The 26,845-nt window shown below is 49.0% G+C and overlaps 3 protein-coding genes across 5 annotated transcripts in view; 2 read left to right on the forward strand and 1 right to left on the reverse strand.

Annotated features, from left to right (window-relative positions):
• Window positions 1-26,845, forward strand: part of Folr1 (folate receptor alpha) — a 349,146-nt gene that overhangs the window by 96,037 nt on the left and 226,264 nt on the right.
• Window positions 5,777-8,284, forward strand: Art5 (ADP-ribosyltransferase 5). Of its 2 annotated transcripts, none has more exons than XM_035442333.1 (4): window positions 5,777-5,911; window positions 6,854-7,583; window positions 8,059-8,091; window positions 8,178-8,284. In XM_035442333.1, the coding sequence occupies exons 1-4, from the start codon at window positions 5,852-5,854 to the stop codon at window positions 8,282-8,284; spliced, it is 930 nt and encodes a 309-aa protein (XP_035298224.1). In that variant the 5' UTR covers window positions 5,777-5,851. The 2 variants fall into 2 exon arrangements, with proteins under 2 accessions (XP_035298224.1, XP_035298225.1); XM_035442334.1 differs by having other exon boundaries at window positions 8,181-8,284.
• Window positions 9,079-26,208, reverse strand: Trpc2 (transient receptor potential cation channel, subfamily C, member 2). Of its 2 annotated transcripts, XM_035442327.1 has the most exons (16): window positions 26,042-26,208; window positions 24,334-24,406; window positions 23,335-23,462; window positions 22,543-22,704; window positions 20,058-20,768; window positions 18,181-18,393; window positions 17,109-17,273; window positions 16,430-16,604; window positions 15,496-15,696; window positions 14,493-14,655; window positions 13,963-14,055; window positions 11,941-12,133; window positions 11,300-11,427; window positions 11,120-11,198; window positions 10,373-10,502; window positions 9,079-9,592 (listed from the first exon to the last, which is right to left on the reverse strand). In XM_035442327.1, exons 1-16 carry the CDS (start codon window positions 26,075-26,077, stop codon window positions 9,198-9,200), a joined length of 3,045 nt encoding a protein of 1,014 aa, XP_035298218.1. In that variant the 5' UTR covers window positions 26,078-26,208; the 3' UTR covers window positions 9,079-9,197. The 2 variants fall into 2 exon arrangements, with proteins under 2 accessions (XP_035298218.1, XP_035298219.1); XM_035442328.1 differs by lacking the exons at window positions 11,120-11,198; window positions 11,300-11,427.

The raw sequence follows: 26,845 nt of genomic DNA on the forward strand, positions 1-26,845 counted from the left end.
CTTAGGTCAGGTGCATTTTATTACAAAGTAGCACAAAGTAATGCCATTTTTAAGAAGCTGAGTGTATGAATGATGAAATCCCCTTTCTCCCTTCTCTCTGCTCAACCATTCCAGCCTTACATACTCCTGCCCATGGGAAGAAGCTGACAGTGATAAAGTGTCTTTCTGTGCCTTTGTCAAAAGTATAATTAACTGTTTCTTTGCGGTCCTGGAGGTCAAAGCCAGAGCCTTGTGTAGGCTATACAAGCACTCTCCCATTGAGCCTCTGAATAATACATTAAGTACATGTATGCACAATGTTCTATATGCAAGGTCTTGGGTTTGTTGTCCTTTTTTTTTTCCCCAAAGAAAAAAATGCTCACGTATACATATCAGGGGCTTCCTTCCAAGTAAGCACCCTTATATCTACCTTACTCATTATAGTGACCATATGGTATGTTTCATGGTATAGTTAAACCATCGAATGGCCGTGCAGATTTTTTTCATAATGTTTGGTTTGCTTTGCGGCAGGATCTGACCGTGTAGTCCAGGCCAACCTTAAACTCACTGTGTCCCAGTCTGGCAGTCTGTGTAACTGCAGTTCCAAGTGATCTGCCAGCTTCAGCTTTCTGAGTGCTGGGATTACAGGTGTGCACCACCACACAGGGTGGGATATTCTTTATATTAATAAGCCCTGCCCAACTATGATTAAAAAAGGAGCCAGTTTGCCCTCCCACTGCTAGTGGGATGCATCTTTGTCAATGCTATCCATTGTTGTTTTGCTAGTTTATTTTGTTCTGGTTTGAATTTTTTGTTTGTTTGTTTGTTTTTCTGAGATGAGGTCCTCTACCAAGATGGCCTTGAACTTCTGATCCTCTTGCCTCCGCCTGAGTGCTGAGATTACAGGTGTGCCCCCATGCCTGACCTACTGATGGCTTTTTAAATTTTCATTCAAGTGGTCTGGAGATGTATGTATACTTGTGTTGTCATCACCACGCTGAAAGTTTTCTTTTGTACAGACAGTCAGGAAACAGAAACGGATGTGTTTAAGAGAAAGGGTGGACATGATTGTGCAACCTGTAATGCCAGAACTTAGGAGGCCGAGGCAGGGAGATGGTGTGCCTGGGATTCTATAAGGCCTGATCTCAAAAGCAAAAAAAAAAAAAAAAAAAAAAAAAAAAAGCAAAACAAAAGAAAGCAACTCAGAAGATTAATTTGCATTATTGCTGTTGAAGTCAGGCAGAGATGAGATCCCAGAGACGATGGATTGGAGAAAAATCAAGAGAAGCTGAGCAGTAAGCCTAGACTTAGAAAGAGCCAGGCTCTGGGGTTTCATGAGGCTCTTCACTTCCGGCCCTTGGGCTCAGTGAGAACCTTGAAACCTTTTGATATCACCCTTTAGGCTTAATCCATCTTGGGATAGCTCCTCTGAGCATGCCAGCAGAAGACACTCATGTGGTGCCCTATCTCCATTAGCACCCAGGCTCTCAGGAAGGTCACCTGGGTATCTATCCATTCAGTCATTCATTCATCATGCCTGACTGCAGTTGCCAGCTCATGTTAGGTCTAAGTTGCTTCCTGGATTCTCCTTCCCTTCTTTGTTGAGGCCCATATTCTTGTTCTGCTTAATTCTGTCTGTCTCCTCTTTACAAGATCTCCCTGTCTCCTGTTAGCCTTGCTAGTACATTCTCCATGGAGCAGGAAGAACAATGTCTCCAAAGTACAGCCCTGTTTACCACCTTTACCTGCTTAAAAACCTCTGTGTGGGAGTGGAGAGAGAGCTCAGTGGTTAAAAGGATAGACTGCTCTTGCAGAGGGCATGAGTTCAATTCCCTGCACCCACACTAGGGTTGCTCATGACTGCCTGGAACTCTGGCTGTAGGAGGAACTGATACTTCTGGCTTTGGTTGGTACCTGATCTCGGGTGCACATACGCACATACCGACACACATTAATTAAAAAATATTTAAAAAAATCTTCTGGGCCAGGCAGAGTCAGAGGCAGGTGGATCTCTATGAGTTCAAGACCAGCCTGGTCTACAAGAGCTAGTTCCAGGACAGCCTCCAAAGCCACCGAGAAACCCAGTCTCAAAAAAACAAAAAACAAAAAACAAAACCTCTGTGTCGAAACTAACTAGAATAAATATCTCAAAAAAGTGACAAAAGTGCAGAAATCAGAAATATGAGAGAAAAGATGATAGTATATCATTTTGTTGTTTTTTGTTTTGTTTTTCAAGACAGGGTTTCACTCTGTAGCCCTGGCTGTGCTGGAACTCACTCTGTAGACCAGGCTGACCTTAGACTCACAGAGATCCATCTGCCTCTGCCACCCCTGCCCAGACATTTTTTTAAATTAAAAAAAAAAAAAAGGAGAGGGCTTACCATCATGCACACGTCCCTGTGTTTGATTTCCTAGTAGTCAAGCATGATAGCACATGCCTGGAATCCCAGTTCTGGGGAGGTAGAGAAGGAAAATCAGGGGCTCAGGACTACACAGAGAGTTCCAGGACAGACTGGAATACACAAGACCCTGTCTCAAACCAAACAGCAAAATGAAGCAAAACATCTCTCTATACCTTCAGGATAGCCCAACCTTATTCTGGCTTTTGATCTTGCCCCTGGGAACATTTTAGTCCCTTCTTGGCTTCTACAGTACAGGAGCCAAGAAGGGACTAAAGTACAGGAGCCAAGAAGGAACCAAGTTCCAGGGAGATGCTACTGTTCCCCTTACCCTCAGCTATCCTCTGGCCACCCACTTTTCCAGGCTTAGCTCAGGGCTCCCCTCTTTCAGAATGCCCCCAGAATCCTCTGGGATCCACATCACGTGTGTGACCCTCTTCTGACCCTATCCCCCCAACTCCTGATTGTGCAGGAACCAGAGATAGCCCATTCTATGACCCCTTGGCTCAGCCCAGGACCAGCCCGTCACCAGACTGCTTGCTGCAAGTCTTGTTAAGGATGGAAAAATCTACATAAACAGGACCTGCAGATGCCTGATGGGTGACTGGGCTGGTATAGAAAGACTGGCATCTGTCTTCCCCTTTGGGTCAGGTTCTGTCACCCTCCAGTCTCAGGGGTTACATAACAGCCTCAGGACCCACAGTTTTAGCTACTGAACCCTCGACCTCCATGTCCTTTAGGCAAGATATATGACCCCAGTCAGTCACCCTGGAAAATCAGTGGAAGCCTGACTCTTCCCGTGTAAGGACAGCAGCACCCTATCTGCGGGTGTTGGCTCCCTTCCATTGGAGAACTGAAGCCTCGTTAAAGCTTGCCTGTGGCCACCACACACCCTCATCTCTACAGTCAGCTCCGTCCTATTTCTATTCTGTCTGTGTTGAAAGACCCCCAAGTCTCTGGTAAACAAGCCCAAGGAGCTTTCTGAGCATTGCTAACAAGACAGAGCACCTCAGAGTAAGTAGATTGCTGTCCTTGGTGACCAGCATTGGGCAGGGGGAAGCTCAGCAGGGATTGTTTTGGGACACTGGGAATTCACTCTCCCCATGGGTTTTTTTTTTTTTTTTTTTTTTTTTTTTTTTTTTTTTTTTTTTGATGAGATCTTGTTAGGTAGCCCAGGCTGGCCTTTAAGCCTTTAACTTAGTCTCTGGCCTGAAAGAGCTGAATCCATCATCTTGGAAATCCCTTTTCACAGCAGAGGAGTGGCACTTCCTTCATCCTGTGACCCACAATCCTGTTTCCCTCTCCTCCTTCACTCAGCAGTCCCTTCTGGAAATATGACTCCAAGTCTCCTCTCAAACCCCCCAAACCTTCCTAGGTGTCCTCAACCATTCCATCCTAAAACTTTACCAGTACCCTAAATTTTATATCAAAAAGTTCCTTCTCTGTTCCCTGTGCGGGTAGGTGAGGTGCCCCTTACCTAGCCTTCTCCATGGTGGGCAAAGCTGGTCTGGTCTCCTGTTATAGACAGGCAGGGAGGTAGCTTTCTCTTTTATACCGTCAGTCCCCCCTACCCCTCCTGCTTCCCCACACAGCTGCCCAGAAATGTGACACTCCCCCATCTATTTCAAGCTGTCTCCTCAGGGCTCAGGAACACTAGCCTCTGCTCAATGTGACCTGGGCCAACATTCTTCCCATGACAATGAGAGCTGCTGAACACAGAAGGAAGATGCCTTGGGGGGTGTTGAGGAGACAGAACAGCAGCCTCCTCACCAGTACTTTGGTCAGCCAAAAAGCACCCCCATCTCCAGGCATCTCCTTTCATTTTTTCTATTATTATTATTATTGTTGTTGTTGTTGTTGTTGTTGTTATTATTATTATTATTATTATTATTTCCTTCCACAATGCCCAGGCTGGCCTTGAACTTGAAGCAGTCCTCTTGCCTCTGCCTTCCTCCTGAATGCTGGGATTTTAGGAATGTGCCATGTCAAGCTTTGCTCTGTTCTAAGGAGCCTCGGTTCTAACTGGATCCCTGACTGGCCATTTGACCTGGGAGGACCTTCTGCCCGCTCAGGATCCCTAGCCATGAACAGATTTGACTCTACTTCTTGGGGCCTCGTTGGAGCTCCAGGTGCTGGGTTGTAAGAAATTCCCCAAACCAGAGGCTGTCCCCACACAGAGAGGGAGGATGGGGTAGGTAGGCAAGGGAGTACTGCTCTTCCACTCCCAACCCAGCCTTCCCACCGAATGGACAGTCTGTTTTCCTCTCTAGTCATCGGGAAGGAATAGAGAACAGAGGCTTTCGGGTGAAGGAAACTTTATTTGGCTGGCAATCTGAGGTGGTGAAGGGGCGGTGATGGGTAAACTCATGAACTGGACCAGAGAGGCCCTTGGTAGGTTTCACATGTCATGTTTCCCCTGGACCCAGCAGGTGGCATCTCTAAGTCCTGTTGTTCAGAACATCCGTCCTCCACCTCCCTATAAACTGGCCCCTTCTCCCATTACTTCCAACTGGGCATCTGAAACTCAGAACTAGGTTATTTATAGTCAAGACCAACGGAGGTGTGACAGAGAGCTGTGTTTACAAACATGGGGTCACCTGAACCAGAGAGGTCCAGAAGGCAGCTATCGCTCCCTTCTACTCTTCCCTACAGACCAGGGTAGGGAGACAAGAGTAGGGAAGAAGTGAGGGTCGGGGGTTTTGATGCTGGTGCACGTGACTCAACGTGTGTCGTATGCAAATCAGATTTGGCGACTTTACTAGCTTGACGTACACGCAGCGACCCTCGCGGGGCTTCCTGGCCCCTGTGGTCCAGGGCTCTGGCTCTGGCCCGATGCCAGGGCCACCGGAGAAAAGGCCAAGTCTCATAAGTCCCTCCCCCAACCTTGACCTAGCTCAAATCATACAGAAAGAACCTGTCATCCAAGGGAAGGACCGTTTTGCCCCTCAACCACTCAAGGACTCTGCCAGTCCGGCTCCCACGCCCCCGTCTGTTGTTGCGGAAGATAGGTGTCGGGTTACCAGTTCAGGGGCTATAGTTAGCTGCGGGGACTTTGTTTAGCAGTCCGGGACCTGAGCAGCTCCTGCCCACACTTCAGACTTAATCTGCCGCAAAGGACCAGAGCCCCTGGCCGCTCTAGGCCTCCGCCAACCTCCAGGTGGGTCCTCGTCCTCGCCCCGCCCCTCTCTAGGCGGAGCCTTATAACCGCCCCGCCTATACCCTAGCAAGAACGTCCTGGAGAGCCTGGGTGTGGGGCCATCTGGTAGTTACAGACTAGGGCTTGAGATGGGGACAATAAAATCCGAAGCCCTGCCCATCCTTAGACTTGTCCCTGGTCTCGCCCCACATCACTCCTGACTAAGGACCCTCTGGGTACAGGAGGACGGTCCTGGAGCTCATCCAAGCCAGAACCCCTCCTCCTCTGTCTGGCCTCATCATCATCAGGATCCTACCATTCCGGGACTCCTCCAAGGATGATTCTGGAGGATCTGCTAATGGTCCTCAGTTGTCTCGGCCTGCACACCCTCTGGAAGGTAACTCTTGGGACTAGACGCTGAGGAGGTGGTGGTAGAGGAACGTTCAAGGAAACCCTCCTAGGTGACTCCTCTTTCTGCTAGTCCTCCTCTCAGGAACTTCTATTCCATTAGGGAGCCCAAGTGCCCAATCTCTCTCCCAGAACTCCACCTCCCTGCACCCCTAGCTCCCTGTGTGATTCTTCCTCCATGCTACCCCTCCACAGGGGTTGCCTTCAACTTTCTCCTTCATACCACAGGCTCTGCACAGATAAATCCCTGTACATACCAGTGTGCTGCTGTAGACCCTGAAAACCAGCCTTCACCCCCACCCCCGTCACACTCTGGGACTAGGGTTAGGTTGGGGACAATAAACTCCCACCCATCCCACCTTGAATTTAAAATAACATCTTCTAAAGCAGGAGAGCATGCAGGAATCTCAGGGTTGAAAGTGATGTACACTGAGCTGCAGGGCTTCCCCAAGGGTAAGGAGGATGGGGATCAGGGCAGGGACCAGACACTGGCTGCAATTTATTGCCCACAGACTGACTGTCAGAGCCAAGAAAGCACAGGAACCAACCAGACTCGTCTCTGGAAAGATGAGATGACCCCCTTTAGGTTGTACCACAATGGTCTTTACATTCTCCTCACAATAACCCTGTGAGGTTGGATGTACCCTTAATTCATAGGAGAAGAATGTGAAGTCCAGAAAAGCCATGACCTGAGAATTGTTTAAGATCCCACAGCTAGCAGGTGGTGTTTAAACTCATGTCTGTCTGACTCCACTGATTGTGTTATTTATGCCTGTTTGGGCTATTGCCAATTGCACGCATCAGATGTTTGGGGATAGAAATGGAATTCTATCTATCTATGAGTCTGAATTGATCAGCCACTAGGACCCCTGGCCAGTGTTTTCAACTCACACTCTCGCCTGTGTGGTGTCTCCCTCCCTTATGTCCACAGGTCCAAGCTGTTCCTATCCTGCCCCTGAGCCTGGTTCCAGACACCTTCGATGATGCCTATGTGGGCTGCTCTGAGGAGATGGACGAGAAAGCAGGCCTGCTGCTAAAGGAGGAGATGGCACGCCACCCCCTGCTACGAGAGTCCTGGGAAGCAGCCCAAGAGGCCTGGGAGCACAGGCGTCACATGCTTACTCTACCTCCTGGCTTCAGAGCCCAGCATGGAATAGCTATCATGGTGTACACCAACTCGTCCAACACCTTGTACTGGGAGCTGAACCAGGCTGTGCGGACAGGGGGTGGCTCCCGGGAGCTCTACATGAGGCACTTCCCCTTCAAGGCCCTCCACTTCTACCTGACCCGGGCCCTGCAGCTGCTGAGAGACACTGGGGGCTGCAGCAGGGGTGATGGGGAGGTGGTGTTCCGAGGCGTGGGCAGCCTTCACTTTGAACCCAAGAGGCTGGGGGACTTTGTCCGATTAGGACAGTTTACCTCCAGCTCTCTGGATGAAACAGTGGCTCGCGGGTTTGGTAATGCCACTTTCTTCAGCCTAAGGACTTGTTTTGGGGCTCTTATCCAGGCTCTGTCTGTCTTCCCTGAGGAGCGTGAGGTGCTGATACCCCCACATGAAGTCTTCTTGGTCACTGGGTTCTTCCAGGATGGAGCCCAGAGAATAGTAACTCTCTGGAGTTCTAATCAGACCTGCAGCCACTTTAACTGCGCCTATTTGGGTGGTGAGCGATGCATGGGAGACAGAGAATGGCAGGGTGGGTGAAAGAAGCCAGCATGTCCTGACCCAGTCCCCAGAGCCTTCAGGAGATCTGCTTGGTTAGTGAGACTGAAGTTCTGCCAGGTCCTGTGAGAGTTTCAAGATCTGTGGACATTCTCAATGACTGTCTTCTCAAAAGGGTCAGTCTGTGGTACCCATTAGGCCAAGGAACTGAGTGAAGGAGGCCCTGGTTTGATGGGGCTGACAGGACAGAACTGTGCCAGGTCCAGTTGGGAGGCAAGAACAGACTGAAGAGTGGTGACGGTGTGGGTAGGAGCAAGGATGGATAGGCAATGTGGAAAGGTTACCTCAGGGAGAAGCTGAAAGGAAGTGAGTAGCCTGCTTTGAGGGGAAGAAAAAGAGACTGAAAGGGGGCTGGCCATAGGCAAGATATTTGGGATGTGAATTGCCCCAGGGCCTCACTGTGCTGTCTGTTGCAGGGGAGAAGAGGCATGGCTGTGTGTCCTCAACAAGTAAGTCACCTTCTAGCCTTCTCTGTAAGCTGTTCCTGCTCCCCTGGCCCTCCTGCCCACCTCACCTTCCTTTCTTCTTTTTCCAGCAGTAGGACAGCCAGAGTTATCCTCCACAGAGGCCTTGGCTCTGCGATCAGGAAAGACAATGCTCTTGGCCCCTGGGGAGTTGCAGCTCTCTAGAGCTGGACCCTGAAAGCCTCTTAGGAACTTTGGGAACTGATGACCTTTCTATGAAGAGGGGGCTTTGGGTGGCCCCAAGAAGCAATGGCATGATTCTGGTTCCAGTCCTAGGGGGCTACTTCTCCAACTAGGAATGGAGACCTGTGGCCAGAGTTGAGGGAACCCCACTATGTGGTGGGGACTTCCTAGGACATGTGAGGTCAAGACTGGATGGCTACTCAATTAAACCAAGTTGTGGTATAGAGACATGGCCTGTTACGACTGGTTTGTTTCACGAAGCCGTTTGTCCTTGGCAGGCTTGCAAGTCAAGTACTCAGAACTAACTTCTTGATCCTCCTAGTCACACACTTTAACCTCTGCACCTGGAGCTTTTTAACAGCCAGAGGCCCTCACAGCTCCCTTTAAGGCAGAATAGATGGACTCCCAGCCCTGCTCGTCTTATGAGAATTGCAAGGCCAAGGAAGGGCAGCACCTCCATTCTTCCCAGCTCCCCCTCACTGGCAGACCTCCCCACTGGCTGACCCCCAACTGGCAGGTACCTCCACTCTAGGGCCTCTCCATTTTTAGTTCCCCCACTCTCAGGTCCCCCAATTCTCAGGCCTCCTGCTTCCCTGGTCTCTTCTCTCCCAGGCCTCCAGCCTTCTAGGCTAGAAATCTTTCCACTAAAGATCTAAGGAATCCCAAAGTAGGATTCTAAACCCCAGAACCCAAAACAAGCTGTTTCTCTCTGCCCTTCTCACATAGGGTCCATTTTAGGGGGAAGTAAAGGAAGGGATCTTAGGACATCAAGAGATGAGGATTGCTACCTGACTTCCACAGCAGAAATTTTACTGAGGCAAAGAAACACCATGTTCTACTACTAGCAGACCCTTGCTCTACCCAACAAGGCTGCTGAACTCAGTGACAGAAGAGACCCTTCTGTTGCATTAGGACTCGCCCTTGGTCTCCAGACCTTCCTCCAGGGGCAGGTCCTCTGCCCCGTCTGCTTCTTGCTCCCTGTGCACCAGCACATGAGCAGGGGAGGAGTGGCTGGGCTCTCCGGACACCGGAGTCTCAGCTTCCCCTACAGCATCAAGGTCAGCTTCTAAAGAGACCTCGGTCTCTACAATCCCTGGCATGGTCAGCTCTGCTGGAGTCTCAGGGGTGGGGGGGCCCAGATTCTGGAAGCTGTTGCGTACTCGGGTGATGTAGCGACTGAGGATGCTGGCACCATCGGGAGGCCGTGGTGTCCCGCCTGCCGCCAGAGTCTTCTGCACACTGGCCACCTCACTTTGCAGTCGAGACACAGTCTTGGTCAGCTCTGTCAGTCTGGTGCCCAGGTCTGAGATGGATCAGGACAGAGAGGTCTCTCAGAAGGTGAGCCTGTCAGCATCTCTTCTGTCTCCCCCACCCCACCCTACTGAACCCTGGGACACCCCGTCTGGATCCTAAGGGAGGGCTGGAAGAATTGAGGGGCTGGGCAGGTAGAAAAGCTGTGCAGGTGAATGAATGTAAGCATTGATGGTAGGGCAGCAACAAAGAAGGAAAGCCTTAGCCAGGCCTGGTGCAGGTCTGCAACCCCATCTAGTCGGGAGACTGAGGAAAGAGGATGGTAAGTTCAAAGCCAGCCTAGGCTTCAAAGTGAGCTCAAGACTAGTCTGGGAAGCTGGGTGGTGCACGCCTTTGATCCCAGCACTCGGGAGACCAAGGCAGGCAGATCTTTGTGAGCTCGAGGCCAGCCTGATCTACAGATCGAGTTCCAGGACAGGCTCCAAAGCTACACAAAGAAACCCTATCTGGAAAAACAAAACAAAACAAAAGACCAGACTGGGAAATTTAGTAAGACTGGACGGGAGAGGGGGGAAGAAGGGGAGGAAGGAAGGGAAGAGAAAGGGGGAGATCAAATATGTGAGCACACATGGGTTGAATGAGGGAATGAGAACATAACGACATGTAAATAAAGGCAGAGTAATTGAGTCAGGTAACTAGCTGGGCTTCCCAGGGCGGAGAGGATGGAGAAGACTGCATCCTAACTGAGTGAGGGGGGGGGAGTCTGGGTGTGGGGCTTACTTCCCAGAGAGTCATGAACAGCAAAGGGAAGGATTGGAGGTAGGCAACTGACCTTTCCTGCGGGTCTCCTCGAACTCACGCCGGGCAGTCTCTATGTAGCGCTGCACCAGAGCCTTGACAACACGAAGGCGGTAAGACCCGCGTTCTCCTTCCCCAGGCCTGGCCCTTGCCCCAGGGTTGGTCTGCAATGGAAGACAGAGTGAATTCTCTTCTCTACCTCCCTTCAGCTCTCTCTCGACCAAGAATAAAGGAGAAAGGCAAAATCTATGCAATCTTTCTGTCTCTGGTCTCTCTCATACAGCGCAGTCCTGGGGGACAGATGGGAGCCAACTAGGGGAAGTGGCCTGTAAGAGGACAGGCTGTCTGGGTGGTGAAGGCTGTGAAGTGGAGTGGGCTGGGAGGGAAAGACTACCGTAGAACTGGCAGCAACGGTCCACATTAGAAAAGCTCCCATGCCCAAACAGGCTGGGTTATGGTGCTGATGTTGGGAGGTAGGTGAGCCCCTTGGGTGGCCAGCTGCCTCTCTTTGCCTCTGTCAACCTTCTCGTTCCTCAGGAGGCTTTTTCCATTCGCTGTTTAAATCACCCAAGCACGTCTGACAGTCTGGTTGTCTGGCAGTCGGGCTTGGGATGCAGGCTGCAGGATGTGGGATTGGAAGTATAGGACCCAGCCAGCGCCAGGAAGATGGAAACGGAGGCTATGTGAGAGAGTGGGAATTGGGAGCAGGCCCTCTGGGGACATACCGACGGCTTAGGGCAATACGGGTGAGGAGACAACAAACGGCTGAGAAGGTACTCACAAAGGTCGGGATGGGGGGGTAGTCAGATTTCTTAGCTTTGCAGCAGGAGGAGCAACAGCAAAGGAACCAGAAAATTCTCCTGAGAGATTACCATGGTGAAAAGAAGTTAGTAAGGGACAGGGCCTAGGAAAGTGGGGCAGGAGCTGGGTGGTGCACAGGGGCAAGAGCAGAGGCCGTCACCTGACAAGGTAGAAGGCTGCCTTCGGGGAGGGCAGGATGTTGAAGGGCACAGGCAGCGTCAAGCCCTCTCGGAAGTAGGACAGGTAGAGCTTGGAGCGAGCAAACTTCCACTCCACATCAGCATCATCCTGGGGACCATGAGGCAGGAGGCTATGCAAGGTCCATGCTGGCACTGGCCCCTTGCTCACTCACTCTGCCTGTCTTTTGTCTTCCCATCCCTTATTCTCCAGTGTACCAACCACTTTCTTCTTGTTTTTATTTCTACCTCCATCGATCACCCATGTTTTCCTGGAATGCCTTTCCCTTTCCCATTCTCTATTTCTAACTTCCGTTTGCTGCTCAGTCTATTCTTCAGCCTGCAAATCCAACCTGTCCACTTCCTTCTTGTGTCCCCACTTATTACTCTACAATGCCTCTAAACTGCCACCACCACCACCACCACCATCATCTACAACAACAACAAGAAAAAGTGCAAAGAGCACTAGACCTGTCGACTGGCAATAGCAACAGCAGTACTGAAACCCTTCTTGTACAGTAGAGAACTTGTCCAAAGACATGAAACAATACTGGGGCAGAGCAGGCACCCAAGGGGCTTGCACCACGTTCCCCCCATCTGGCCTAGCCTGGCTCAGTTTACCCACCTCAATTTTCTGGAAGGAGTTGGTGATCATGGCAATGAGCATGTTGAGCAGCACAATGACCATGACGATGGTAAAGATGCCATACAGGGCCCGACCCACGAACTCAGGAACCAGGAACTGAGGCATGTCCACTACTGTGTGTTCTTCCATGCCAAACATGGTCCAGAATAGAAACTGGAATGTCTCGTTGAAACTGGCATGGTGGGACGAAGCAAAGGAAAGGGAAATGGAGGTAGGGTTGGGAGAGAAGCCTGGGTTCTTCCCAGACATACTCCCCTCCCCTGAAGACTTGGCAAAAGGTGTTCTGTGTCCATGAAGCCTTTTGGGCCATCCTTGAGAATATAGACATTTGCCATTTCTTAGCACCAGCCTTTATTTAAAAAATTATTTTATTTTGTAAACGCACATTTTGTATATACATATTCCATTTTGGATACACACACACACACACACACACACACACACACACACACACACACGTATGTGTGTGAGGATACGAAATGTGTACCATGTGTATGCAAGAGCCCCACAGAGGTCAGAAGCAGCAGATCCCTGGAACTGGAGTTATAGATAGTCTGGTGCTGGGAACCAAACCCGAGTCCTCTGCAAGAACAGAAAGGCCCTTAACTGCTGAGCCGCCTCTCTAGCCCCTCCACCTTTATTCTTTTAGTCAGCCAGTATTTGCTGAATGCAGTGTAGTGATGGGGTGCTAAGGACACAGTGGTGTATAGGAAGCAGAATCCTGGGCTGGAGAGAGGGCTCAGAGGTTAAGAGCACTGACTGCTCTTCCAGAGGTCCTGAGTACAATTCTCAGCAACCACATGGTGGCTCACAACCATCTGTAATGAGATCTGGTGCCCTCTTCTGGTGTGCAGATATACATGGAAGCAGAATGTTGTATACATAATAAACAAAATAAAAAGATTTGTTTAAAAAAAAAAAGAAGAAGAAGAAGAAGCAGAATCCTGTCTTTTGAGACAGGGTTTCTCTGTATCACTTTGGAGCTTGTTGTGGGACTCACTCTGTAGACCAGGCTAGCCTCAAACTCACAGAGATCCAACTGCCTCTGCTTCACAAGTACTGGGATCAAAGGCGAGCACCACCAACACCCAGCCACAATTTACTTTTTTTTTTTTTTTTTTTTTTTAGATTTATTTACTTATCATGTATACAGTGCATGCCAGAAGAGGGCACCAGATCACATTACAGATGGTTGTGAGCCACCATGTGGGTGCTGGGAATTGAACTCAGAACCTCTGGAAGAACAGTCAGTGCTCTTAACCCCTGAGCCATCTCTCCAGCCCCTACAATTTACTTTTAAGTATTGTAAGAAATAGTGGTACACGCCTTTAATCCAGCACTTCGGAGGCTGAGAATGGGTGGATCTCTGTGAATTTGAGGCCAGCCTGATCTACCTAGTAAGCTCTAGGACAGCCTTAACTACATAGTGAGACCCTGTCTCAAAAAGCAACAAACAAAAAAGTGTTACAAAAGAAAAAAACAAAAAGGCTGGAGAGATGGCTCAGTGGTTAAGAGCATGGGCTGCTCTTCCAGAGGACCTGGGTTCCATTCCCAGCACCCATGTGGCAGCTAACAACTGTCTGTAACTCCAAGATCTGACACCCTCACACAGACATGCATGAAGGCAAAATGCAAATGTTCATAAAATAAGAATAAATAAATTATAAAAAAGAGAAAAAAACAGAAACAAAACAAGCAAGTGGCAGCAAAACAATGAACAGAGACACTGCAAAGGACATGGGTGCCCAGTGAAGGGCTTGGGTGCCCAGTGAATCTCATTTAATGTTTTCATAAGATTGACGTTTTTCAAATAGAAGGGTTAGAAACAAGTGCATGTGTAATGAGTTAAATTAGTAAGTGCCAGAGGGAATCAATGAGGGCTTGGGCAAGTAAGAGAGTTAGCTGAGTGAACCAACAAGAGAAGCACAAAGATGCCTAAGACTCGGCATCTGCACCCAGTTGCCCTTGCCCACCCCGGCCCCTGCCCCAGCCTCAGCGTACTTGCCCAGCTTCTCTGTCTCCTGGTACGGCACGTAGATGTTGTTGAGGCCACAGAGGAAGGCAGTCAGGATGATCATGAGGATGAACATGAACCTGGTAGGGAGGAGGACAAGGAAGGGTCAGAGCAGGTCTCCAGCCTAGAAAGAAGTCAGGCTCTGGGAAAAGGAATCTGGGAAGGAGAGGCTGGCCTTCTGGCTCTTTGTTTATTTTATGTTTTGCCTTCCAACTTCAGTTTCCAAGAATAAGTGAGGCATGGAGCTGGATCAGAAACACCCAACATGTGCTCTTTCTGCTATTGGTGGTTTGTAATCGTGGCCAGGGCAGGAGCTGTAAGCCTCTCTGCCGGGCAAAGCACATTTACATTTATACTCTGCCTCTACATTTCAGGGTTCAGAGGTCCCTGGAGCTCACAGTCTTGTGAGAGGAACATGGTCAAGAACTCCCGTACCCTACAGAGCTGAGGGACTTTGGAAGACAAGAGTCTGTGGGGGAGGAGCCATAGGCAGGGAGAGTATGGGAAGAGTACACACCGGATCATGTCGTCAATCATCCTGCCAATGGAAATCTGCAGAGTGCCCAGCGACTCGTGAGCTGGCAGAATATATGCCAGTCGGGTGAAGCTCAGCATGCTGGTGACAGCAAAGAGCACCTCGGCCAAGAACTGGGGGTCCTCTGTGCGCCACTCGCTTCGCTCTGTGCAGGGTAGGATGGGCAGTGGCTGAGAGCCAAGAAGACCAGTGCCTTGGGACTCCCTGCAGGGCTGGAGGGACTGTGATGTCAGCCACTATCGTTATCAGCCTAACTGATTGAGAATCACCTAGGAGACACATGTCTGTCAAGATGTTTCTGGAGGGGTTTTCCTGAGGAGGGAAGACCTACCCTGAATGCGCCTGGCTTCCTGGACTGACTATAACAAGAAAAACGGAGGAATGGAGCTAAGCACCAACATTCATCTTTCTGCTTTGTAAGTGTGGACACATGTGACTGGCTATCTCTGCACCCATCATGTCTTCCTCACCAGGATGTACCGTCTCATCCAACTATGAACCAAAATAAACTCTTCCTGTCTTAAGCTGCTTTGGCTTTGTTTTATTTATTTTTATTTTATTGATGCTTTTGGTTGGTTGGCTTTTATTTTATTTATTTTCTTTTTCTTTCTTTCTTTCTTTTTTTTTTTTTTTTTTTTTTTTTGGTTTTTCGAGACAGGGTTTCTCTGTGTAGCTTTGGAGCCTATCCTGGCACTCACTCTGGAGACCAGGCTGGCCTCGAACTCACAGAGATCCGCTTGCCTCTTCCTCCCGAGTCCTGGGATTAAAGGTGTGCACCACCAACGCCCGGCTATTTTATTTATTTTCAAGGTAGGGTTTTTCTGTATAGCCTTGGCTGTCCTGGAACTCACTCTGTGGATCAGGTTGGCCTTACGCTCAGATCCCCCTGCCTCTCCTGAGTGCTGGAATTAAAGGCCTGTATCACCACTGCCCTGCTATTTGCTGGGTGTTTTATCTCAGCAAAGAGAACAATAATGTTCCTCACCAGCCTTGGTGAAATAGTGGCAGGTGGTGCTGTCTGAGGCTTCCTGGCAGTGCATGTAAGCCAGCCCAGCCAGGAGGAGGCGCAGTGCAAAGGACGCCAAGTACAGGGACAGGATGACCACATCCAGGAAGTTCCACCAGTCCAGGAGATAGCTGCGCAGGCCCTCGATCCACACCTCCTTACACTCGAACCACAGGAAGCCTGGAAGGGGAGAGGGGTCTGGAGAGGACGGGGTGGAGTGCTCCTCCTCCTTCCTGGACACAGCCCGGTTGCAGTGGCAGGGTATTGGTGGGGGTGGGGCTGAAACATTTAATTCATCCAAGTGCAAAGTGACCTTCTGGAAAAATAAGGATCCCCTCATTGGTGCAGACTGACCTCATGATTGATGCGACCTGCACAGGAAGCTAGGCTGGTGATACTCAGAGAGCAAGCAGCACAGGGTGGGGTGCTCCACTGTTCCTCCCAGTCCCCACCAAATCATACTAGGCAAATATTTGAGAACTCCTTTTCATTATGTTTTTAATTTAAACATTGTGTGTGTGTGTGTGTGTGTGTGTGTGTGTGTGTGTGGTGTGTGCATGCCCCAACATGTGTGGAGGTAGGACGACAACTTGTGGGAGTTGGTTCTTTGAGTCAGGTTCATCTCAGGTACTGAACTCGGGTTGTCAGGCTTGGCACCAAGTGCTTTTGCTCACCAAACCATCTTAGCCATTTGCCCCTTTGAGACAGGCTCTCAAAAGCATAGCCCTGGTTGTCTTTGGATTGTCTTGCCTTTAGCTTCCTGAGTGTTGGGATTACAGTTGTATACCACAGCACCCAGCTCTATTTTAAGATCAGCCTGCTCAGTGTGGCCAAGTCTCAGTGGGGCCCAGTGCCAGAGTTGACCACGGGGATCTTGGCAGCTGACTACACTAAGGGGCTCTCCTCTACATACCCGTGACCCAAATCATATGAAGCGAGGTCTCCCAGACACTCTGGCTGCGGCCTTTGAAGGTACTCAGCTGAGTCTCCATGACCAGGGATTCTCCCAGCAGGAAGATAAGGAACCATAGATAGGAGGCAGAGTGCAGCAGGAACTTCAACACTGGGATCTTCAGCAGGTGGCCCAGCTTCAGGGGAGACAGGAGAGCATGGCTGTCAGAGGCCTGCTGTCACTCATCCTTGCAGACCTCTGGACTGCTTGGCTCCCATGTGAGTCTGTCTTTCAGATTCACCCACTCATCTAGGCAAGTACGACAAAGAATGTGCACCAGGCCCTATGTTTTCTGTTTTCTCCTTCACAACCACAGGAGGTAAGTGTTATTATTGCTTCTCCCCTCCCCTGATTTTTTTTTTTTCTTTTTGGTGGTGAGATCCCACAAGAAAAGTTTAAACTCAACCAAATTGAAAGGTAAAATCATCACCCACTACTATTTTAAACCTGCTCCTTCGACCTCCCGAAACCACTGAGTCACCCAGTCAGGAGCCTGAGTGGCTCCTTTCCTCTCTTTCTCTTGCCACACTCTGGCAGTTCTTGTAACGCCTGTCCCTGTCCCTAGTCCACCCGTGTATTTCCAGTGGAGAGCTTGCTTCCAGAACACAAAGCAAGGTATCACTCATCTTATTCTTCGTACCCGGGACTTGGGTGCCAGCCAGTAGCCAATGCAGAGGAAGGGCATGGTGAGGAAGATGAGAAAGGCAACAAAGAGCTTCCAGATGGTGGTACTTCCACGCCAGCCAGCCAGGTTCCCACACCAGATGGAAGACAGAACTTGCTGGCAGATGGGGTGTGCTACAAACTAAGCAGAGATGGGCCATGAGAGGAGGAGGGTTAAAAGAGCCGGTTGGATGCAGAGTCCTTACTTCCTGCAACAGAGGTTGAACTATCATTTTGTCTCCATGCCAGCCCACCCAGAAGATTAGGGGCTTCACCTGCCATATGACCACAGGCAAGTGCCTTCAGTAGGCCTTGGTGTGGACGAATCTGAATGTAAAGATATCCCAAGACTCTCCACACCCCACATTCTTTAGTCAAAGGTAAGGCAGGAATGGGTAGAACTTGGGCCTAAGTCCCAGGGTTCCCAGTGTTCCCTGCCTCAGCATGTGTTTGTAACATAAGTCTACGTGAATGATCTTGAGGAGGGAAGGGCCATGTAATATGGAGACAACACCCAGAAAGCTTTGGTCATGTGCCTGGGCATCATGCCTAGGTCAGGGCATCATCATGTAGATGACAGCGAGGAGTCAGGGGCTGGGGAGACTGGACAGGGATCCTGTCTTTAGTGTGGCTGTTGGGTAGGACATCTAATGAGACAGTGGAGAGAGAAAAAAAAAATCACCAGCCATTTAACCATTTGCTATATAGGTGAGGTGCTGTAGTCTGGGTCAAAGTTACTCATCAGGCTAGAGGCAAAGCTAAGTCTGTGTAAGACCTCGATATGGAATCCTAATGGTGCCTGGTTTTCCAAAGGGGTTGCGTGGTGGTGGTGCGAGGGGGCGCTAGTGCTCAGATTGAAGGTAACCAGGTGAGGGATGGGAAACCTCCTTTCTTGCTGGTAAGGGCTCATATGTATGGAAGGATACTCAGAATCAAGCTCTCAGAAGGTCCTGAGGTTAGAAAGTCATGGTATAAGGCTGAAGCAGGATATGCCTCTGAGGCAGGACAAAGGACCAGGGTAGGCAGGGCAGGCAGTAGGCCCAGCTGACCTGTTTCTGGTTGTAGTTGACAGCCAGGCGCAATCTTGCCAGGTTGGGGATACCCTCCTCAAAGGCCTGGCCCAGGCCCTCAGATTCAGGCTCAGTCTCACTATCCTCACCCAGGTCATTGAGCACAGCGGTGACCTCACTCTGATTCCGGCACATGCCCAACAGTTCAAAGCCATAGTCTTGGCAGAGTGACTCCAGGGCAATGTACTGAGGCTGGAAGAAAAGGGGTATGTGTGTGCTATCAATCTATTCCCGCCCCTCCCCCCAAACAGTAGGCCATTGTCACTTCTGTTTGATGTCACTGGGTCGTCTATTTCTTTTTTCTCTGCTACCTCATCAATCTTTCTGTGTCACTTTGCTCATCTAATGCTATTCCCATCTCATACTAAGTCGCTTCAACCCAAACCTGCCACCTTTGTCTGTCCCTTGGACTTCTCTAATTCCTGGTTTCTGTCCCACTTTAACTCTGACTCCCCATAGTGTTTTTTGTTTTTTGTTTGTTTGTTTGTTTGTTTTTCGAGACAGAGTTTCTCTGTGGCTTTGTAGGCTGTCCTGGAACTAGCTCTTATAGACCAGGCTGGTCTCTAACTCACAGAGATCCCCCTGCCTCTGCCTCCCGAGTGCTGGGCTTAAAGGTGTGCGCCACCAACACCCGGCCCCATAGTGTTTTTAAACACTGCTTTTATTGTGGGTGATGTGTGTGCACGTACACACGCCATAGCACATGCACGGAGGTCAGGACAACTTCGCAGAATTGGCTCTTTCCACTGTTATGTGGGTCTTGGGGATTGAACTCAAGTCCTGATCAGACACTCTGCTTCATGTATTTTTGGTTCATCCAAGGTCCTCATACATTTTTTGGGGTGGGGTGGATCATTGAGGTAGGACCTCATACATTCCAGGCTGGCCTCAAACTTGTCAAAGATGATCTTGAACTCTGACTATTCTGTTTCTACCTCCCAAGTGGTGAGACTACAGGTATGTCCACCACATGTAGTGCTGGGGACCAAACTCTGGCTTTCACCCACAGCAGGCAGGCACTCTACTGAGTCTCACCTCCAACCCCTCATTATATACCTTTTGCCAGGACTTCAGCTTACTTAAACTAACTCCCCTGCTCATCTTCACTAACCAGCCTCTTCCACAGCCAAGCTTAAATACCTCTTCCCTTAAGAATCTTACTGAAACACAAAAGCCCTGGGTCACTCTTTTTCTGCTTCTGTGCTTTGGAGTCCTGTGAAGACCAACCAGAGGCACTGAATGAAGTCCTGGGAATACTTTGTCCCCTTTTCCCGTCCGTGATCACAAGCTTGAGAGCCCCAACACACAACACACCAGGTGAAAACACAGTGGGTACCCCTAAGGGACATGCTCTACCGAATATCATATCTAAGTTTGTCCAGCTGTTTCTATTTTTTTTTTTTTTTTTTTTTTTTTTTGGTTTTTCGAGACAGGGTTTCTCTGTGTAGCTTTGGAACCTATCCTGGCATTCGCTCTGGAGACCAGGCTGGCCTTGAATTCACAGAGATCCGCCTGCCTCTGTCTCCCCGGAGTGCTGGGATTAAAGGCATGTGCCACCAACGCCCAGCAGCTTTTTCTATTTTTCTCTCTTGCCTTAGATGGATCTAGAGTACCCCTAAGTTAGGGGCTATACTCTCTGCATAAGCCAAGTGCCTCTGGAGTGACTGCTGTCAGTAGAATGAAAGCTTGTTCAGAATGGAATTGTAGCTCTTAGAACAAGAGGCCTCATAGACTTTTACGGCTTCTCACTTTTCTAACTTCCTAGAATACCCACCATGAAGCCCAATCCTGTCCCAGTACAAGAACAGACACTGGGCACAGAGGGCAGGATGGAGTGAAGAGTGGGGACAACAAACCTTAAACTCAGGCTCCTTTCGTGCCAGGCGCCTGAGCTCCCGGCTAAGCTGAAAGGCAGCCAGCATGGCATCCTCGCTGGCCAGTGAGAGGTGAGCCCGGCTTGCGATGCCACGGTAGGTGTTGATTCGGGATAACGAGAACTTAAGCAGGTCATATCTTCGGGCATTGCTGCACTCAAGGCAGGCACAGGAAACTGGGTGGGGCCGAGCAATAGTGTGGCCCTGGTCCATGAGCAACTGGGCAATCTCATATAGGTCCTTTTGGCAGGCTAGTGTGAGTGGAGTGACACCAGGGGCAAAGCGGGAGCCATCGATTGATGAGTCAAAGAAGGCCAGAGAAAAAGACTTGGTGTCTACTTTTCGACCCTTCTCCCGTTCTAACCGAGCTAGGAGGCAACGCACCACTGCTGGCTGGTTTGTGTCCACAGCCACTAGCAGAGCTTCATGTATTTGCCGGAAGTCAAACTTGATGTTGGCCAGCAGTACATCAGTGATGGCCTCATGGCCCAGACGGATGGCCAGGTTGAGGGCTTCCCTCCAGGAGCGGTCCTCAGACTCTTCCACATTCCGAAGAGGCCCACCACCTGAGGCGTCAGAGCCTGACTCCAGCAGCTGCTGCACGATACCCAGCTGGCCCTCCTGGATGGCACCCAGAAGTGTGGGTGGGAACTTGAGCTTTTTGTTCACAATCTCAGTCCAGTTGGGCTGTGGCTGGGTGAAGGAGGGAAAGAGGACAGTTGCTCTTGAGTTCCCAAACCCCTTAGCCTGGAAGCCTTCCTCACCTACCTTCTGGCCTCTAATCCTCTGCAATTAACTATTATGCCTCCCTTGTCGCAAACACATGTTCGACAACACACACTGTCTTGCTCACCATTTTATTATGTAGATTCATGTCAGGAAAGAGCTGGAGTGGGGAGTGTTACCAGCTCACATCCACTTTCATTAAAATCCTACACACTAGGGCCCAGTGTTAGTTCCCTGTAGAGAGGTGATTAAAGCAGGTGATCAGGGTCACACTGGGAGCCTAACACACACACAAGCACACAGAATCTGGCTAGAATCCAGTTCCCAGCTTGTTGACTTCATCTTCCAGTTGCTCATCTGTCTGAAGGACAAATCCAGATATGTTCACATGGAGGGTCTTTAAGCTGGGATTCCCCCAAGCCCTTCCTCTATGAAAAGGACTCCCAGTAGGCTCCTAATGTGGTCCCCTCCATCAAATGCTCTCACTTTGCCTCCCACTTTGCAAGGCATCTCTCCTCTTTGGTATTGTTTGGTCCTGCTCTTCTACCAGGCATAGCCCTGTCCTTATTGCTTTTTTCCTAAGCCCAGTCTCATGGCTCCGGAGGCTGTCCCACCCACATGGTGGTATCCACAATCTGTCCCTGCATCCCTGCAGGCAGTGAGCCATGGAACTGGGGAGAGGAGGGGAGGGGAGGGAAGAGGGAAGCAAGGGTCTCTTACCGAGAGGGGATCCATGGCTACAGCCACCTCTGCAGGCAGGGGCTGAAGGCTTGAACTCCCCTTCTGTCTCTCCCTTGACTGTGCCCAGCATCCTCTTTCATCCCCACTCAAAGTCCCGCCCTGCACCCTCCCTTTTTCAGGACCAGCTGCTCTCTCTCTGCCCTGTACCCCGGGGATAGGGGGAGCTAGTGTTAGTGCCATACGATGCCGTCTCCTGGGAAAAAGGGAAGAGTGCATAATTTTTCAAAGCAGAATTTGGACTACCATAGGTCCAGGACCTCGAGGGGGACTGCAGCCCAATGATCTCACTGAACAGATGGGGTTTACTCAAAGCCTCACAGCCAAACCTAGAACCATCTATTCCTTAGAAAGGAAATCTCTCTGGACTCTTTGACAACCCTACAAGCAGCAGGAGGAGGTTTTCCTGTTACCGAAGGTCCACTTCAGACCCATAATAAGCAAATGTAAAGTCATAGAGCAGCTATCTGATTACATGTAGGGCAGACACCCATGAAGGATACAGAAGGTCAAGGTCATAAGAACTCAATTGTCAATTTCATGTTCAAGACTCACACATCTTCCCAAAACACCATGGGACTTTATTATTTCCAGTCCACATTTTCCTTCTAAGCCTCAGTTTTCCTTTCAGGAAAATGGGCATGAGCATAAGTACCATTCACCAAGGGAAACACATTCTAGATAGTGTCCTAAGGCCTTGGAGAGATCACCAATTCTACCGAAGAAATTCCAAGGGGAAACTGTCCTTCTGAGAATTGGGTACCATAGTGACAAAGCCTTGACAACCGGGAACGGGGAACAAGCTGGTCCAGAAGTGTCCTCAGGCAGGCAGAGTTCTGAGGTAATAGGTGAAGGGAGGGGAACCAACCCTTCTTAGCCACAAGAGACCTATTCCCCAGGTTCCACATAAAGAGTCAACAGAACTTCATGGCTCAGGCTGGAAAAACTTCCCCACACATGCTGGCATGCTCTTCTATTTCTCTTGCTGAGAACTGTAACTCACAAATAGGGCACTCGACCGAGGAAGGTGGTGGTGAGCTCTCTGGGGACGACACCCACAGCACAGACTGCGAGGAAGACGAGGAGGAGGGAGAAGCTGGAAGCGGTGGGCAGCTCTCTCCACAAGTGGCAGCATGCAAAGGAAGTGTCTCCATGCTGAAGGAGCCTGAGGAGGGGAGAAGGAAATAAACAGAATGGGACTGGTTCCTCCCAGGCAAGCTGCCACCCCGAGATGTTGAAGGAGTGTCTGCTGCCAATGTGCAACTGCTTGTGTGGGAAATCTCCCACACACCCAAGAGACACTATCACGTATCTGTCAACCACTCACCACCTTACAGAATGCTGAGTCTACTGGAAAAGGCCAGTTATGAGCACAAAGAACATTGTCACCAGACCTGACCAAATCAAAACTGTGTTTGGTGTGTGCGCTTCCATATGCACTTATGGAAGCCAGAAGGTGATATTAGCTATCTTCTTGCTTCTCCATCTTATTTTTTGAGACAGGGTCTCCAGCTGTACCTGGAGCTCACTAGTTATCTAGACTGACTGGTCAGTGAGTCCCAGGAGTCTGTCATTTCTGCACCTCCAGCCTGGAGTTACAGACATGGACTGCCACACCCAGCTTTTACATGGGCGCTGGGGATACAAACTCAGGTCCTCACAGTTGTGTGACAAGTATTTAACCCACTGAGACATCTCCCCAGGCGCTACCAAATATTTCTGCTAGTATCCATAGACGTCCTCCTGTCTTCCTCAATGAATGCCTGGTCTTCACAGATTAATCAATGCAGCTCACCTGAACAAATAGGACACTGTCCAGTAGACTGAACACCATCGTCACTTTTGGTCTGAGGTTGGTGCTGTCTTTGCTTTGCTCTTGCTGCCCCATTCCTATTTGGCTGAGAACTTGAGCTGGACAATGGTCTGTGGGAAAAAAAACAGTTTAAGGCCAGCTATCTGGGAAACACCACAAAGGATGAAGGAACATAGAATCCAGACTAGAAGCATGTGGACGAGAGTGGAAACAGTAATTTCGTCAGAGTCCTTGTTTTTCCACCTGATATGACAAACTAGAGGACAGCAGTTAACCTTTGAGTATCTGACAACAGGGCTTCTATCACTGTCCTCAGTTTTTAAAAATTAATTAATTTTGAGAGAGGGTCTTACTATGTAGCTCTGCATGGTCTAGAACTTGCTGCAGACCAGGCTTTCCCAGAACTCACCGAGATCTGCCTGTCTCTGTCTTCCAACTCCTGGCATTAAAGGACTATGCCTTCATGTCTGGTGCTTTTTTAATTTTAAAATTCAGATACTATGTACATATCATAAAATTGGAAGCATGGATTAAGGATACTTCCAAGCTGAGTAACTACAACTACTTCCAGAACATTTTTATCAACCCCCAAAGAAACTCCAAATGCACCTTAGTCACTTCACATTCTTTTGTCTGTCTGTCCCCACAGACACCAGCAACCACTAATTCCAGGCTGGCCTGAAACTTGCTGTATACCCCTGTAGTCCTAATGGTCAAACTTGCAATCTTCCTGCCCTGGTCTCCCGAGTGCTAGGACTACAGGCCTGAGACTAAGATTTACATTTTGATCAGATGCAGCAGAGTATACATCATCTTATGCCAATTTCTGCCTATCTCCAAGCTTGATGACATATAGAAAAGGACATCTTTCTCCAGTTGTAGTCTAAGAGGACAAGACCCAGATTGCCCGGGCTTAACTGAAGCAAGAGTGAGGAGAGCTTCAGAGAGTACTGAGGTCAGAGGTGATGGCCGTCTGCCTACCTTTGTTCCTGCAATTTCCTCCTCTTCCTTCTGCCCACATCATTCTTCCTGTTTTGTTCTTCTGCTCTGGGCTCTGCATCAGAAATGCTTATTAGTTATTTTTCGTCACACCACACATAGTGACACATGCCTGTAGTCCCAGCCCCCAGGAATCTGAGACGGAGGACAGTAAGTTGAAGAACAACTTGGGATGAATAATGAGACCTTTTCTTGAAAAACAAAAATCAGCCGGGTGTTGGTGACGCACCCCTTTAATCCCAGCACTTGGGAGGTAGAGGCAGGCGGATCTCTGTGAGTTCGAGACCAGCCTGGTCTCCAGAGTGAGTGCCAGGATAGGCTCCAAAGCTACACAGAGAAACCCTGTCTCGAAAAACCAAAAAGAAAAACAAAAATCAAAACAAACAATCTGGCTTTTTACAAAAGGTTTCTACATTTTAAGTTTTCTTTTGAGATATTTTTTTTCTATCTTCTTCACCTGCTTAGTTTTTTCTCATTCAAGTCTGAGATGAAATGCTTATTTCTACAAGGCCTTTCTGATTGAAATTTTGTCATCCTATTATCTGTTCTTTCAAAGTGTTTATCACAGTTTAGCTTCATATTTCCTTTTATGACACAGACATGCATCCCTTCATTAAGATACGAGCATTGCTATTTATTATAGTATCTCAGGTACACAGATATGTAATAGATACATGTCAAATGAACAGTAACAAAAGCCATCAGTCACCACTTACCTCTTTATTTAGAATTTCAGAAATTCTTGGTGCAGCCAAATGTATTTCAAAGTGCTTACATAATCTTAGTACCTTATCAATAGTAGATATCCTCAAATGCTTGGTTTCTTTTCAGTCTCCTCTTAAAATTATAAACCTTTATCCTCATAGACTGCTTGTATTGAGGGTCCCTCTGGGTGTGGGTGGTATCTAGTAGCAAATGGCACAGCATCTGTGCATATGTTACAAAAAGCCATGACTTCACTAGGATGTGGTAGCACACATCTTTAATCCCAGTACTTGGGAGGCAGAGGCAGGTAGGTATCTGTGAGTTCCAGGCCAGCTAAGAGTTACATGGTGAGACCTTGTCTCAAAAAAAAAAAAAACCAAAAAACAAAACAAAAAAAAACCAAAAAAACAAAACTTTTAGCTGGCACTCTCTCCTTCCCTTTTGTCTGTCACTGATGAAACAAACTGCCACACTGTGAGATACTGACTCACCAACCTCTGTAAATGAGCAGGGATAGCATCCTTTCCAGAAGGGCCCTAAGACGACTGCAGTCATTTCTTTTCCCTTTCTTTTCTTTTCTATTCTGAGACAGGGTTTCATGTTACTCAGGCTGGCTGGGCTCTATGTAGCTGAGAATGACCTTGACTACTGATCCCTCTGCCTCCTCCGCTCCCCAGGTTTTGGGATTAAGGCATTCACTAGCATTGTCTTTCTGAGACGATCAAAGAATACCAACACTGAAATAAGCTAAGGTATTAGTTGGTTTAACCCTTTTCCTATGAACATGAGGGAACTGAAGCAAAGACAAGGATTCCTGATTGCTAGGCCAGTGTTCTTTCAATTAGTATATAAGATTTAACTTCTCCTCTTCTTCCCTGAGTAATTTTTCCCTTTCACTTGAAGAGAGTCATCCCAGTACAGCATGGCAGGGTCAGGGAGGAAGAACAGTGTCAGACACAGCAAGGAACAGATCTTGGAGGCTCACCTGCACTCTTTGGATGACTGGGACCTGGTTCCCCATGGCTGTTCTTTGGGCTTACCACACTGGCTGGAAGTGCCTTATGGGTGGCAGAGAGCACCATGCGGGCTGCCCGCCCCAGAGGTCCTGGTTGCAACTGCTTCAGCATACCCTTGAGCTCTTTAACTCCCTTGGTGCTCCTGCAGAATAACAGTACTTAGTTTCACTCAGAATGCAAACATTATTCTATTTATTCAAACCAAGAAAGTCAGTCCGAGATCCTGACTGACATGTTAGACTGATTAATCAGGACACCATGAAAAAAAAATTTGTTTTTTTCTTTTGATTTTCGAGATAGGGTTTCTCTGTATTGGTTTGGAGGTTGTCCTGGAACTTGCTCTGTAGACCAGGCTGGCCTCGAACTCACAGAGATCTGCCTGCCTCTGCCTCCTGAGTGCTGGGATTAACGGTGTGCGCCACCAACACTCGGCCCCATGAATTTGGTTTTTGTGCCCCTGAGCTATGTGGTCTTTCCTTTACAGGAAAAATGTCAACAACAGGTACATACGTCTTAGGAGCTGGGAAGAATGTCCTCCGGATAGAAGGATTTGTCAGCCAAGGCCTAGGATCAGACTCCAGTGTATCAGAAGAGTTCTGAGGAGAAAATGGAGAAATAAATACCCAGCTACACTAGCAGGGGGCACTGTCTCTAGGAACGCAATGTGATTATATGTATCCACAGTAACTTTTACAGGGCATATTTGCTGATGTGAGCAATCTGTGATACTGCGATTTTGTATGCTAAGAGTTTTATCACAATCAGAAGGGCCC

This window comes from Cricetulus griseus, chromosome 3 (assembly GCF_003668045.3).
Source record: "Cricetulus griseus strain 17A/GY chromosome 3, alternate assembly CriGri-PICRH-1.0, whole genome shotgun sequence".
Taxonomy (NCBI): Eukaryota; Metazoa; Chordata; class Mammalia; order Rodentia; family Cricetidae; genus Cricetulus; species Cricetulus griseus.

Coding starts and splice junctions, on each gene's coding strand:
- Trpc2 (XM_035442327.1), bottom strand. CDS start 26,077: ATGGGGAACCAGGTCCCAGTCATCCAAAGAGTGCAG. Junction 16,605..17,108: donor GGCTGGCACCCAAGTCCCGG/GTACGAAGAATA, acceptor TCTCCCCTGAAG/CTGGGCCACCTGCTGAAGAT. Junction 15,697..16,429: donor TCATATGATTTGGGTCACGG/GTATGTAGAGGA, acceptor CTCCCCTTCCAG/GCTTCCTGTGGTTCGAGTGT.
- Art5 (XM_035442333.1), top strand. CDS start 5,852: ATGATTCTGGAGGATCTGCTAATGGTCCTCAGTTGTCTCGGCCTGCAC. Junction 7,584..8,058: donor TAACTGCGCCTATTTGGGTG/GTGAGCGATGCA, acceptor TGTCTGTTGCAG/GGGAGAAGAGGCATGGCTGT. Junction 8,092..8,177: donor TGGCTGTGTGTCCTCAACAA/GTAAGTCACCTT, acceptor TTCTTTTTCCAG/CAGTAGGACAGCCAGAGTTA.